The sequence below is a fragment of the Palaemon carinicauda genome, chromosome 26 (assembly GCF_036898095.1).
Source record: "Palaemon carinicauda isolate YSFRI2023 chromosome 26, ASM3689809v2, whole genome shotgun sequence".
NCBI classification, from domain to species: domain Eukaryota; kingdom Metazoa; phylum Arthropoda; class Malacostraca; order Decapoda; family Palaemonidae; genus Palaemon; species Palaemon carinicauda.
Genome location: NC_090750.1, coordinates 90,134,978 through 90,150,893, shown reverse-complemented (window position 1 = coordinate 90,150,893; position 15,916 = coordinate 90,134,978). Strand labels below are relative to the sequence as shown.

The following is a 15,916-nucleotide window of genomic DNA, read 5'->3' as shown; positions in this document are numbered from 1 at the left end:
TTGAAGGACCTCAAGTAAATTCATAGCAAGTCTCGCAATGATGCTGTCAACTGTAATATGTTCTATACCATTAGAACTTTTACTGATTGGTGCATTAGAAGCACTAGGCAAAACTTTTTTAGTTAGCCTTTGGTTTGGATTACAGCGGTTAAGGCTAGTATCTCTGCTTCCATCTAAAGGTGCATTGACCTTCTCAGATTGCATACACATAAAATTTAGTAAAAGGCTTATGAAGCACACTACTACCAAACTAGGGAGCTAGGTAATTACTGTGCAGTACCGTCATCACCATCCCCACCATAATTCAGTAGCCGCCTTATCTGAATTTTCCCCTTAATTAAAAGAAAGATTTTCTTATGTTTAGAGTCCTGTATACAAACTTCAGATGAGATTCATGCTCGTTCATAATACCAAGGTATAACTTTACCATTATGTAAATACAGTAATACTGTACTACATGTATAGTGGACAACTGAGTGTTTTTACATGGTCATGTATGAAGGTAAGTTTTATCTATCGCTATGGGCATTTTTATGTTACTCCTTGAATTATGAAGTATATTTAAATTCCTTTAGTTATGCTAATGACCTGATTGAATATTTGCTTTCTAGATTCTCCCTAAAGGTTAAGTTCTTGAATAGAAATTCAAACATTGTATATTATTATTAAAAAATGTCTTCAAGGGTGGGATTGTAATTCATCTCTGTTCCTACTTCCATCTTGATGTGATCTTTATTTAAATAATACTTTGTAATACAATTAAAGGCTTTTTCGTCAAAATTTCATCGTGCAATAATGTACAAATGTATGGATTTTCCAATATTGCTCAGTGATAATGAAAGGCTACCGAGTCTCGACGCCTTAGCAATGTAGCTCCAATTCCATATAAATTCTGATATGGCTGAGTACTTGGTATGCAAACTCCATGTACAGTGTACTTACATAGATGTAATATCACATTATTTAGTAGTTACAGGAGTAAGTAAATTGTATTCCCACTTTTGTCGTTATTTGATGCTCGTAACTCCTAATCATTTTTTAAGGATTATGTATAGCTACTTTGATTATTAATCTTTTCTCTCCAATAGCTGGTTTCCATAAATTTATAGAAACCATCCTTTGTAAGAGATATATTTCAAGTAATTTGGAAAAAAAATTTTAAACTGATTTTTTTCATAAAATTGGCAAAGATCATAGTGGACTAGATGGAATATTTACTACACCTATGGGAAGGAAATTTTGCAAATAAAATGGTGTGGGTTTTTTATGTACAGATTTCTTCTTGTCTTGCCATCTTCATTGAATACAGTAACAAGGGTCCTTGCTGTCTACATTGAATACAGTACAGTAAATTAGTGTGGAAATTAATCTTGATACCTATGGGATCCCACATATTGCACTAAGCATCCATTTCCATTTTAAGATAGAGACACTGCTAGTAAAATATACAAGCTTATTATAGTGTGAATAGTAATGGTTCACCACAGAAACTATTCCTTAGGGGCTGGTTCTTAATAAGACTTAATATTTTAGCACTTTCAGGCACTTTAAGATTTGTTTCCAACCACCATTTGTATATATGGTAGTGTAGTTGGTTATTGCCCTTTCCACAACTGGCTTTTTCTCCCGGCCCATTGTTTTCCTTGATATCCTGTCTGCTAACAATCCTCACTAGTGACAAATCCAGCTTATCTCTAACCCAAGACAGTGGAATGAACTGAAAACAGCTGTGGAAGGGGCTAGGATTGAATATTTTGGTATTATGAACAAGCTTTTTAGAAACCTCTGGTAATTTTATTGTTATGGAGTTTTTAGATAAATTTAAATAGATATTGTATATGTGATAGCCCAGCATAATTTTTTTGATAAGCCTGATCATGACCCAATGGAACTGTTATCTAAAAAAAAAATGTACACAAGATTGACACTTTATTTCAGAAAAATTAGTAATTTTCAGGTTTTTTGTGTGGGCTCATGTCAGCTGCAGATGTGGAGACATTGCAAACATCGTTATAATTACTTGCATGGAAAAAAATATCCTTACAACAATTACAAGGAAGAAATTTAGAATATTTTCATGTTTGGCAATTTTTTTTTACCATATAATAAACCTTTATTTTGTTAATGCATTGCTCGATAGTTAATGATTATCTCCATTGCAGGTGAGGGTGAGGAAGAGGGAGCAACAGAGACATCTACAGAATCTTTGAGCCGAGGCGATAGGTCTCACCTTATTGTCTGGTCTGTAGCTCGTCCCTCGTCTGCTAATCCCTCGTAGACTGTAAGCAATGCCTTTGGGAGATAAAATGTATGCCTCTAGAGAATCCTATGACAAAAAATTCCCCATTTTCATTTTACCACTAAATTGGTGAAACCCAAGATTCAAGTAAGGTCAGTGGTCGACAGATGTGAGAAATTACTTTAGTTCCCATGAAATATTGCTTCTTTGCAATTATAACTTTCATATTTTCTTTCATGTGAAGCTTGACATATTTAAAGTTTTATTTGACTCCTTAGAAATATCAAATGGTTCATTTGTGAACATCGAATTAAACGTTTCCTAATGCATTTGATATGTAAATTAAATTATAAAAAATTGCGCAGGATTTTGGTTTCTGGCTGTTAAGAACAAGCTACCAGGTAGTTACACTTTCTTCCTAATCATAGCACAACGCAGTTTCATTATGGAGCTGTAAGTTAGGGAATATAATGTAGTTTCATATATAGATTATTTATTTTTAATTATTTCAAATTATGCTTCACCCAAAGCTGATGAGGTATAGGCTTTGTGAGAAATGATTCTGTTTTGAGTTGATCTCTTATCTAGTCCCTGTGTACAATGAGTACTTATACTGTACTCTTTAATGTGCATGCTTTAGCACAGAGAGATGCTCAGCCACATGAATTATGTTCCTTTACAGGTAAATATTTTATTATTAAAATAAATCATCACTCTAGAAGGAAAGGCGCCGAATGACTGAAATGCGTTTCTGATCCATTACACAAATGTACTTCATTATTTTATTTAATTGTGATGTGTTCTTTTACTAAACAATATTACTGACAATGCATTCTTGCATGCTATTTATATGGTTTAATGAGTTTACAATGCTTTGTACTCAACATTAGTTTTTTGAGTTATGTATATTATCTTGAACATATTTAATAGTTTATCTCATACAAAATACAGTACTGTTTTTTTTTATATTACATTTACTTTTTGCAAGCATTCCTATTTACGCAATGCTTAAATGATGCTTACCTGTATAGTGATGGTCATGTTAAAGTAATTGGTATATTACAAATACTAAAAATGGTATAAGAGTTTCACTGTGCTTATACGTATATGAAAGGCTTCATTGCATTCAGCCTAAACACATTTTTTTAAAGTAATTAGCTGAATGATGAAATTTCATCAAGAAGGGTAAAATAAGAACAAAAGTTTTACTTAAAAGATATGATTGAAGTAATTAAATTTTGTAATCCATTACCTTGAATTTAATGGAAGAGAATTTTGGTTAAACTGATATCACATAAATTGAAATTTGCAGATATTTAGTGAAGTACTTTTCTAGCATGTCCACAAATAGCTTTACAGTATGACTGAGAACATTACTTTTTGATATCATCATCATAGGGTGCAGAATTGTTCTTTATGATTTAGTATTTTGAATTTAGGTCATGAATGTTGGGCTACACAATTAACGAGAATATGGTGCTGCTTAGTTACCCTGCGTTATGTCCTGTATGTATGCGTGTACACTTGTGTAGTTGTACTGAGCGTATGAGTAATGTGTGTGATGTATGTGCTCCAGATATAATTTTATTTTAATTCCGTCTTCAAGCTTCCAGTTATGGCGGTAATACTGTGAATAATCAACATGCAATGAAAGCGTAACGTTAGTTTCAAAAGTGTTGCTTATATATTGCAAGTTAGTTATATTATTTTTGTGACAGGCAGTGACATTGACATCACAAGTTCATCTTGCAATCTTGTAAGACACCGTAGTCTCTTACAGTATGTGTTTATGTAACGAAGGTGTGAAAATTTAGTCATTTTTATTTACCATCATAACTTTTCTAATATCGTAAGTTCATATTCAGTTATACAGATTCTTTCATTACTCATCAGGTGCAGTAGACTCATAAAGTTATAGCCATTTGTTGTCACATTGATTACAATTTTGAACAATGAATGGACCGACAAGGGATATCTTTCTTTTAATAATTAAATTTAACACCATTTTACAAGAATTGTTTGCTGAATGATACTGTAAATGCCACAAAAAACATTGGGAATTGGTACAGAGGCTGTTTAAAAAATTAATTTCAAATATTTTACATTTAAACAAATTTGATAGAATAAAAATTAAATTAGCAACCTGCTTTGGTTGTCATCATAACTTGAAAACAGTATCAGATATTTAGTTTTTCTTAACAAAGCAACAGTGATCTCAAATCTAAAAGTATTTTCCCACTTTAGAACGTTCAAGGTGTAGGGGGCTAACATTTGTCTTACCTTCAAGCATGTGATACTACAGAGGTCATTATATTATTGAGTGTGTGAACTTGGTTTGAAATGTATTTAAACAGTGTTCCAGTGTTGCAAGTCAGTTTTTGTTAACTGGTATTTTCAGGGTTACATTATTGGCTACATAACCACCCATGTTGTAAAATTACTTGTGAATTATCTTGAAGTGGGCCAGTGCCGATATGTTGCACTTCAGTAATATTGTAATATTAAAAGTAATACTCTGTTAACAATCCCATAAAAATTCTATTGCTTAAAGGAAGATTTGCCTTGAAACTTACAGCTTCATTGTGGATATGATAAAGCTCTCTAGAAAGTACTTAATTATTATTGCTAGAAAATTAATATCACTTTTAGTTTATAACTTCCCTGGGAAGAGCATTGATTCTGTGTTAAGAGCCAAATTAACCTCGATGAATTGTACACTTAGTTCATACCTTCCCTGGGTTGAGGACGATGTACACTTTTAGTTCATACCCTCCCTGGGCTGAGGACAATGTACACTTTTAGTTCATACCTTCCCTGGGTGTAGGATGATGTACACTTTTAGTTCATATCTTCCCTGGGAAGAGCATCGATTCTGATCTAAGACAAGCATCAGTTCTGTTCTAAAAGAGCCAAATTAACTTTGAGAACTTTGCACTTTTAGTTTGTACCTTCGCTGGGAAGAGCATTGATTCTGTTCTAAAAGAGCCCCATTATCTTGAGGGCCTTTATTCAACACCATATTGTAGTTAATGTTAGGAATTGAAACTCTTCCTGGTGTTTAATTGATCTTGAACATGAGGCTGAAACTGGGCAATCATCAGGGCTTCTTAACGTAGTAAAATGTTAAGTTTTACGAAGTAAATTTATCATTTAAACTGGGCCATTGTTTTGTAAAAGGTTTAATTAAGAAAAAGAGATACTGTAACAGCTAGTGTTACGAGGCCGTGATAAAGCTAGCTGCAAAAGAGCTGTGTTTGTAGATTTTAGATATTTCCCTCTCCAATTCTAACTGATTCTAGTCTCCTCTGATATGAGTGTATTCTTATTGAAGAAAGACTGTAATGAGAAACTCCTTGTTGTTAATTTGTAATATATTTTTTATACAACTTTCTTCAACTTAAAACTACTCATGTACCATCACAAGAGAAATATTTATATAAAAATATATATAGTACCAAAGCTCTATTGTTTCAGTAAGTTGATTATGTATAGAATGTAATTATGTATTTGTGGAAAGAAAAAGTTTAGAGTTCCATATTGGAATTGTGTGGTTATTTTATAATTAGAGGATTACTTCTATTTGTGTTCGTAAATTACAAGTTGATGCGGCTAATCTGTAAATTTTATTTAGCTGATGAAACACTATGGCACAAGTTCTTTAAATAGTTTGCTAACAGACAAAAAAAAAAAAAAGGAAAAAAGTCTTTGCAAATAAGATTTTTTAGGTTTTCCAGATTTTGTATACTAAGCCAATTTTTATTTAGCTGGTATACTGAAAGATACAGTTGTACAGGTATAGTATCTTGTAGGGTTGTAATTTATTTATGTATGTATTGTTATATTATCTCACAGTGAAAATTAATGTCAACCTGTCTTGTGAATACAGCTTGATGCACAGTAAACAGTAACCAAAATTTTATCAGTTTTTAATTGCCCTAAAAAATTTTACCAGTTATACTATACAGTAATACCCAACATTGGGCCATTTTGTGACTCGGGTCTGATTTTCACCACACTGAGTGACTTGTACATTTCCCCTGCTAAACGTAAAAAAAGTACTCGTACCCTGCTGTCATTTCATAAATGATTACTTATATTAAGTTTCAATGTGAATTAGTAATTACAGTAATTAATTGTTAATAACTTTGAGACAAGTAATGCTGCATAAAACTATGTAATAGATTTTATTTTTCTACTGAAGAAGACAGACATGAAAAGATGTATTACTGTACTCATGAGTGACTGTGACACCCTATTTCTTTAAAATTGTATGAAAATTCTTGTTAAAATTCCTAAAGTCAGCAGTTACAAATTAAATGATACACCTTAATCAAAATCCAGTATAAAAAAGGACAAACTTTATTGAATGATGAATAATTAAAGAGTAATATGTTACAACAGATCAAACAAAATATTTTTGGTGTCCTGCATTAAACCAATATCAAATGAATACAATGTATAAGTAATTTGTATTTGTTCCAACACGGAGTACTTACCTCGAACTACTTTCTTAGGAGTCTCTGGGATCTCCTCCCAACCGACCAGAATTTTGTGTAGTTTCCCCTATCTCCGCTTTCTATAGTGGGTACCTCTGTAGCGGATGAATGTGCGCCATGAGGCGACCCCGGGTCAGTGAGCGTGCTTGGCCAGGTCTCGGTCATCAGTAAGTTTCTGGTCGCGTCGTGATTCACATCTCGCCGCGCTCTCTTCACCCAGTGCGACCCTTTGTGTCTACACACGGTCCCCATGTGTACAATCCTAACCTTATCCACCTCTTTCCTCTGGGTCCCTGTGTCGATTGGTGCTTTAGTGTTCATGATGGAGCATCCCCGTCGTTGTCCCGGGCCTATGGCCGGTAAATCTTGTGGTGCTTTTCTCTCCAAGCCGGAGGTCGACCCTCACACCTTGTGTTCGTCGTGTAGGGGCAGTGTTTGTTCCCCTACAGCCACGTGTCTGGAGTGCGATTCTTGGAACGAAATCCAGTGGGTTCTCTACGGAACGAAGAAAAAGAAGGCAGCCAAGAGATTGCCTAAGAGGAACTAAGAAAAAGAAGGCAGCCAAGAGATTGCCTAAGAAGGCTAGCATCTCCTCGCCTTTAGCTTCGCCCGATGCCTCGTCAGAGAGGGGTTCCTTACCGCCTTCCCCTACCCAGAGTAGGGGACGAGGTAAGTCCGTTGCGGGGAAGCGGCCCATTGCCCTTCCCCAAGAGTCTGATATTCCTGTTGGGGGGGATGTTGTGTTGGTTCAGGCATGTGGGAAGCCTGAGGGAGGGGTGGGAGTGTGCTCGGGAGACGAGATCCTGGTGCCTACAGGGCCCATCTCTGCCAAAAATCTGATGTGGGGGAAGCCTGCTACGGCCCCTTCCCCGCATCGTGGGTATGTATTTCAGGTGCTTCAGCGACCAGGGAAGACGCCGAAAAAGAAGCAGGATCGTGGAATTCAGATTCCGTTGCCTGAACGGCACCCAGGACGACCTTCAGGTCGCCCATAAGACTAGAAGAGGAGTTCGACACCTGGTTTGCTCCCAAGAAGATGCCTCGGTCTCCCCTGGCGTCGTCCTCAACGCTCCCGCCCGTCTTTCTGCAGCCCTCTTTGCCAGTGGAACAGCACGAAGATCCCCCAGCAACATTGGATGTATCAGTCGACTCAGCGGGTTCGTATTCCTCCCCGTCATCGTTCTCCTCCTCTTCGTCGGATTCGTTCTCCTCGGAAGATGAAGGCCCGAGGGACTCGAAGAGGAAACAGGAGAGGTCCCGCAGGAAGAGGTAACGCTCACGCCACTCCAGGAAATGGGCTAGGACCTCCAGGAAGAAGTACAAGAGGAGCCATTCGTCTAAGGATAAGTGGGTGCGGGTCACGATCCCCTGGAATGAACTCCTCAAAGCTAACACCGCTCCAGGTGCCTCCGGTTGGCTCCCTAGAGCCGCTTCTTCACCCTCGCGACACGGATCCTCCAGCAGACTTGACCATCGTCAAAAGTCGACCCACCAGGTCACTTTCAGCAAACTTAAGTCCGCGAAGGCACCGGCTCCATCCGCCCAGTGGAAAGAGCCGCTCCTTCGGCCCGACAGCATAGTCAAAGCCTCCAGTACTTCGACGGCTTTCCCCGAGCAACAGAGCCAGCCAGCTGGTCTGGAGAAGCCCACGGCTCCATGGAGCTCCGCGGGAGGGAGTAGACCCATGACGGCTACTCCCGTCCCAGCAGTTCCAGCCGCGCCAATGGCTCGGCATGAGAAGAAGGTTCTACCTTCCCACGCGGCTCCTTCCGTTACGAACGAGGCTCCCCATGAGGATGAGCAGGTCAGAATGAGGAGAGTGCTCTTCAGACGACGTCTCCTCCTACCGGAAAGTCTTGGCTCTCCGGGCTGAGCAGATTGGTGGAAACCCGGTTCAGCAGAGGCCCTCCCTAGCCCTAACTCTGGCGCGGGACGTGAAGCTGGGTATGGACCACATAGACAAGTTCATAGCCCCAGGAGCCAGGGTGCCTCCAGACTTCTACCGGGACTTAAAACGCAGAAGCGCTTTTACGTCCCGGAGGGTCGTCGAGGAGGTCCCCGTACGATCGAGCCAGCTATCGCCATATTGAATCAGGGAGAGGCAGAAGACAGGGCATCCTCCGCTCCGGTGTGCTTCTCACCAGCAGAAACTTCCATGATGGAGGATATGGCCCTAGACCTGGTCAACGTTTCTTCTTGGTTGGACTGGTGGGCCTGCACCCTGGTGGGGTTCCAGTCCTCTCATGACCTCTCCATCCCAGAAAACTAGTCCTTATTACGAGAATTGATCAGTTCGGGGGGAAAAGCCTTAAAGTTTCTCTCCTATCAATCCCTCTCTCAAGCAGCCAATTGGGTTCTGCAGACACGGGACACAGTTCTGAACAAGTTGGTACGGAGGTTACCCGAACGGGAGGCGAGGTCGCTGAGGAACTCGCCAGTTTGGGGCGAATCCATGTTCCCCCTGAAGGTGGTAGAGGAGGTGATGGAGAGGGTCAGAAAACCATGGACTACGGGGGAGTCCCCGCACAAAACAGTTCCGGTGTTCCCGGAGACAAAGGAAGTCCTGAAGTGGTGGCACGACAGGACGAACCACCCTCAAAGGAATGCGCTTCGCAATCTATCCTCTGCAGATGCTGTTGTTCACGGATGCGTCAAAGGAGGGATGGGGAGCCCACCTTCTTGATGAGCCAGCGAAAGGGAAGTGGTCCCTCGAGGAGAAGAGCCGTCACATAAACGTGCTAGAGCTGATGGCCGTGCAAAGGGCATGCCAAGAATTCGGCCATCTACTCCGAGGAAACACCGTGGCTCTGATGTGCGACAACGGCACGGTGGTGGCCTACGTGAAAAAGCAAGGAGGACTGAAGTCAAAGGAGCTATGCAGTCTCAAGATGCAGTTCCTGGAATGGGCCTCGAAAGAGCAGGTCGAGGTCACAGCCAGATTCATTCCAGGAAAGAGGAACGTGCTAGCCGACGGCCTCAGCAGGATGGGTCAAGTAGTAGGGTCGGAGTGGTCCTTACACCCGGAAGTGGCCCGGACAGTTATCCTGAAGTAGGCTTCGCCGGTGATGGACCTCTTCGCCACGAGACTCAACGCACAGCTCCCAGTGTTTTGTTCTCCTGTGCCAGATCCAACAGCGGCGTTCGAGGACGCCTTTCAACATCCTTGGGACAACCTCGACGTGTATGCCTTCCCGCCCTTCGGGATGCTCAGACAAGTCCTAAACAGAGTGAGGCGGGCAAAAAACCTGTGGATGACTTTGGTAGCGCCCTGGTGGCCGGAGAGAGAATGGTTCAACTTCCAAAGGTTTCACGAAAACCCTCGGTCCCCCCGCCTACATGCGTGGAGGTTATCAAGCGGCTCCTGAAGAGGGAAGGATACTCGTCGAAGACCGCAGCAAGGATGTCGGGGTACCTAAGACGGTCCTCGGTCGTGGTATACCAATCGAAGTGGACCACCTTTATTAAATGGTGCGCCTCACAGAACATCAGGCCGTTGGAGGCCTCCATTCATGAGATAGCCGACTTCCTAGTCTATCTCAGAGACGACGTGGGCATGTCTATTCCGGCCATCAAAGGAGTCCGAGCGGCCTTGGGCCAAGTCTTTCTCCTGAAAGGCATTGATCTAGGAGCTTCCAGACAAATCTCGATGCTCATCAGGAGCTTCGAACAGTCGTGTTCCCCCCAGGCCTCTAAGGTGCCCCAGTTGGATGTAGCTAGAGTTCTGAAGGTCCTATCGGAGCCGCCCTTCAAACCCCTCAAAGATATTCTAGACAAGGAGCTTACCCTCAAGACTGTCTTCCTTTTAGCCCTAGCGTCAGTGAAGAGAGTAAGCGAGCTCCATGGGTTGTCATACGAGGTCTCGCACTCAAAAGGTTGGCGAGAAGCAAGTTTCAGGTTCTTACCTAATTTTGTAGCCAAGACTCAGAACCCAGCTTACTGGGACCCTAGATTCGAGGGGTTTTCAGCGCCAGCGATCCCGCGTTCGGACAACCCGAGGGACTTGTTACTGTGTCCAGTCAGTGCGGTGCGAAAGTACCAGGAGAGAACGTCCAAGCTTTGACCTGGGATCAAGAGTCTGTTCGTCTCTTCTGGGTTAATGAAGAAGGCAGTCTCCAAGAATACGGTCTTATTCTGGTTACGGCAGGTAATTATGAGAACTTACGACAGCTCAGGAATCTCCCTTCCAGGAAAGCCTAGACGCCATGATATTAGGGGCCTGAGTACTTCGTTGGCTTTCGAGAGGAACATGGCGGTGGGCCAGATCCTGAAGGCGGGCACTTGGTCCAGGCAGTCCACCTTTACGGCTCACTACCTAAAGGACTGTTCTAGGAAGTCTTTGGACGGTTTCTCTCTTGGGCCCGTCATTTCTGCGCTACAGAAGATTCAAGGTCGTAGCCCTGCGGAAGCCGTGGGCAGTAAGTCCAAGAGACACAGGTTCCTTCCTTACCTTTCCCCTTATCACCCTTCCCCTCCATTACCCATGATCCCTTCTCCTACCATGGGGAACACGTTCAGTTGGATGCATCCATGTCCGAAGACTCCTATCTAGGTTCGTTCCCTTTCCCAGACGGTCTCTCAGTCCGGAGGGCCACTCCCACCTCCTAAAGTATAAGTCTCCTAAGAAAGTAGTTCGAGGTAAGTACTCCGTGTTGGAACAAATCACAAATTTTAAGTAATATGTATTTTTCCAAACAGTACTTACCTCAAACTACTTTCGGGTTATGACCCACCCATCCTGCCCCGAGTGCCTTGCAGGACTTTTGATACCTTATCTATCATAAACTTAATGATGACCGAGACCTGGCCAAGCACGCTCACTGACCCGGGGTCGCCTCATGGCACATATTCATCCGCTACAGAGGTACCCACTATAGAAAACAGAGATAGGGGAAACTACACAAAATTCTGGTCGGTTGGGAGGAGATCCCAGATACTCCTAAGAAAGTAGTTCGAGGTAAGTACTGTTAGGAAAAATACAAATTACTTAAAATTTGTGATTTTTCCAAACTATACAAACCTCAGTTCATTAAAGGAGTGACTTCAGCGAAGCTGGAACAGGCGTTTTAATTTTTAAACGGGTAGTAGCTGGAGTTTAGGCCCCGTCTAATTGACAGGTAAAGTAACTTTGACATCAACTTAGGACTTTGCAGGGTGGTTGAGCAGGGAAAATACTAATTACTTTATGTTCCTACACTAATACAAAACATCGTCCTTTAATATGACAGGCTTCCTTAGGAGGGAGAAGGTCCCTACTACCAAACTCGGTGGTTTACTGGTCAGGGAAATACCAGTGTAATGTACTTTGATCATCCGGTTGAGCTAATGTGATGACTCGTGTGAACCTAATTACCCGAGCATGAAGATGTCACAGGTTAGGCTAGGTCCCTACCAGGGAGAAATCATGGTAGGATATGTTGTCTGAATGTGTAGTCATTATGAGAAATTAGAGTGCATACATTTCATCTATCTTCTCCCCCATCTGGAAGGATGGAGGAGATGATTTAATACAAAACTTGTTTGTAAAGAGAAGTGAGGCTCCTGCATCAAGAGTCCGAACCAGTGCATAACTGGACGACCGCTTCACCCCCAAGAGAGGGAGAAGAAAAGAGATCTACCCTCTTCTTTTCACTACTTACATAGAAACTGTTACCTTAGATGAGATGCTTCTTGTCCTGTGAAGGAGCTAGGTTTGTAATAGAACTTGAGTAGCTACCGCTGAACCTACGATAGGGTTAGGGTAAATCTAATTTTCCCGACTTCATGAGCTCAAAGGGTCCGCTTAAAAGAGATCTGAAAATTTAAGCTAAACTCCATAAAATTTTCTTGAATTCCCGGGGAAGTCTGATCATTCAGAGCTGCTACTGAGCCTAAGTTGATTCCTTAGGGGAAGGATCTGAGACCTGGCTAAACGTACTGTTTGCCTGACAGCAGGAAAACTGCAACCCAATACAGAAAGTCTCAAGTTGGAGAATTATCCGTTCTATGATTAACTAACAGAAGATGGTAGTTCTACTAGTATCTCGTAGGAGGATCAGCTAATTTAGATACCAACCATGGTGTTGCACTTGGGAGCTGTCAGGATTATCCTGATTCCGATATTGTCAACAGACTTGGTAATCGGTAAACAGGTAGAAAGGCTAATACATTCAGAGGTAACTGCTGTGTTGAAAGGGGTCCTGAATGCTGCCAACATTCCTGGAACTGGAAAGCAGTCTACTAAAATATGTTTAGGAACTGTATACTGGAAGTTCTGGGTTAACCTCAAGGCAAACAAATCCTATGGAGATTCTTGAAGAGGAAGAAGCCCTTCTGGCACACAGATGAGACCCCACTGGTCCTACTCCATGACCCTAGTAAATGAGCAATGCATGTGCTGACAGCTCTCACACTGTTGGCTGCCCAGTTGCATACCTGATTGCCAATTGCCAAGGATCTAAAACAGTACCTCTTTACTTGTAGGTAAACGTCATGACAATGGGGTCTTTTACAACACTGCAGTGTCCTATCAAACCCCTTTTGGGAAATTTGCAGTGTTAATAGCACAATTTGGACTTATAGTAGGCCGATATGCAGGTGTTTACGTCTGTGGATTATGTCCCCGAAGTGTTCTGGTTGCCCAGGTGTGTCCCCCACACTTCCTTGGATACTTTGATGAACAGCAGGATCCCTGGAGGTAGGATTCAAGTGGATCTCTTCTATAGAGGATCTTGTCAATCAGCCACCAAGCCTGATAACCTGTTTCCTGTTCTACTGAAACCAGAAAGGGAAATCACTGGAGCTGTGATGCTTCCAACAACCTTGGAGCAATTACTGTTGTGGAAGCCCATGTAAAACGAGTTCTCGAGTGACGAGAAGGCTCAGACGATGATGCCACCATTGAGCTGTAAGTTCTTGGTTGGGTGTGCATGGCTGCCCTGCTGCTACGAACATTTAATGTATCATCAGTATACCGTACTTAGGTCCACTATCTTCCGCTATACCATGAGACTGGGCATACAGATTGCACACTGTTGTCAGGAGGGTAAATAGATTGCACACCATTTTAATGTGGGCATACATATTGCACAGTTTTCAGATTGTGGAAAAAAGAAACCCAACCGTTGCAGTCCTGGAGTATAGCCTCCTCGAGGGAGACAGGAAAGTCAATACTGTAATCAAGAAATTCCTCTCGTACATGCAGGCACTAGATGAGGAGTGTGTAAATGCTTGGGAGAGGTAGCAAGTCCAAAGCTCAAGGCTTTGAATTGATAACTAAAGCCCTGGGACCGAGCAGGTACTTGCTGTACAACTGAAGGGCGGGTACTGTATCTAGTTGACTGTAAAGGCCAGGAGAACCATCTGGAAGACTTGGAGTGCGTTCTTTTCCCTTATGTTCCATCGGGACCCAAAGGCCCACTAGTAAGCTGGCTACTGCATAAAGGAGATCCCTGTTATCTGCCTGAGAAGACAAAGTCTAGCTAATACAGCACTCATGCATTTCGGGATAGATGCCATGGTTACCTTTTGCAATCTAATGAACTCCCGAATGAGTGCAAAGAACTCGGTAGTCATATACTAAGTCTTGATGATCTATACTAAAGTAGGTAATGGACTGAAGTCGGGTGCTTTAGAGTAGACAATTTTCTAGACGTTCTTCGAAGTGGGAGGCGGGAAGAACGAGCACCGGTTGGTTTCCTTCGATGACTAAACTGCTGCTGGCTCTCAAGCATTCCAAGGCTAAGGGGCACCAAGTGCCTTAAACTTTGAAAAAAATGCTACTACACAGCCATGTAGCTGCGTCATGATTGTTCCTGTCCTTGATTGGAGAAGATCCTTGCCAATAACTGTGTAAGCACAATGTGGTAACTCTGTGCTGGTACAATTCATTAGATCATACCAGAGAAGTCACTTATTCCAATCCCTATCATGTGAGCTAGTTGTAAGATCTTGAATCTGGTAAAATCTCCGAGCATGGAAAGATCTCATGCCTTGGACCAATCTTTGAGCCTGGGAGGATCTAGGTTGTGCATCAGAATATCTCGTGCATTGAAAGATCTCTGGTCTGGGAGTGCATGGAAGGGACAGGTGAACTAGTTCCCCGGGGACTTGAAAGTAACAATCACCCAAAGAATGAGCTTAAGTTCCAATTGCAAGGATACCCATCACAGGGCCCAGCCGATCCTGTTGTTAACAACAACAAGCGCGAAGAGACCTATCAACCTGCATGAGGATACCCATGCTCAGTCTCGTGGTAATAGTTGTATGAGTGCCAGATCTGTGCCACAAACTGAAACTGGGTTCTCAGGGAGGGAAGCATTGCTGATATGTAACAGGCAAGAATGTACATAGTACCAAGATCATCTTCCCAAGTGGAAACGTTCCCAGTACGTACTGGAGCAGTTTTTGTCATTGGCATCACCAAAGCATCTCGGTAATGTGCCAGAGCAAGAGGGACGAGGGCAGCAGCCAATGTCTTGACCAGCAGTTCTTATGCTTGATCTCACAGGAGACCTAGCACTTATAGCAGGAGCGTAAACTCCTTTACCTTGTGTCGAAACACCTTCCCGGGAGGGTTGGGTTTTGGTGCAACACTGCTCCTCCGCCGATACCATGCAGAGAAATCAGTCAATGCCTAATTAGACTCGACCTGATTGGTTATACTATGCTTCGGAGATTTCTTCCTTCTCTTTGGAGCAACAGGCATCACATGCAAAGGCTCGGGAACAGGTGAGGTGATAGGTGAAGGTAGGAGAGTACAGTATATACACATTTATCATGCTTCTATGTCATTCAAACTATTGGAAAAGAAAGGGTAGCATCCTTCATCCCCAAGCCCCTTGAGCATGCTTAGAACAAATAAGAAGGCGCAGGAAAAGTCAATTCTGTACTTCTTTACAGAGAGATAGTTTTTAGCACGAACCTGTCCTAGAGTGAGACAGCACACAGGTAAATGTTGCAGTGTGTGCCGATACTATTTTCCAGTGAGTGAATGTTTTTGGCACACACAGCTTCTCACTCTCCCAAGGATAGAATACGAGAGAGACATCCATCATTAGATCGTCCAGAAAGGGGCAAAGAAGGGCAGAGCCCTTCATTTCTACCAGCACTGAGTGTGCTTGTAACAAACAGAACAAAGGAAGCAGGTGCGTGAGAACCTGTACTGCATACCGACACGTCTATCTTACCTTGTGAATGAGGTCAG

General features: G+C 42.4%; 1 protein-coding gene across 26 annotated transcripts in view; it reads left to right on the top strand.

Moving 5' to 3' along the window:
• Window positions 1-6,156, top strand: part of syd (JNK-interacting protein syd) — a 144,058-nt gene extending 137,902 nt beyond the window's left edge. For all 26 annotated transcript variants that reach the window (XM_068349950.1, XM_068349938.1, XM_068349962.1 and 23 more), the window contains one exon: window positions 2,163-6,156. Coding sequence is in view for 2 of the 26 variants with exons in the window: in XM_068349960.1 (XP_068206061.1) it covers window positions 2,163-2,278 (116 nt within the window). In the remaining 24 variants the exon portion in view is untranslated. The remainder of the gene's footprint in view (window positions 1-2,162) is intronic.
• Window positions 6,157-15,916: the final 9,760 nt, after the last annotated feature.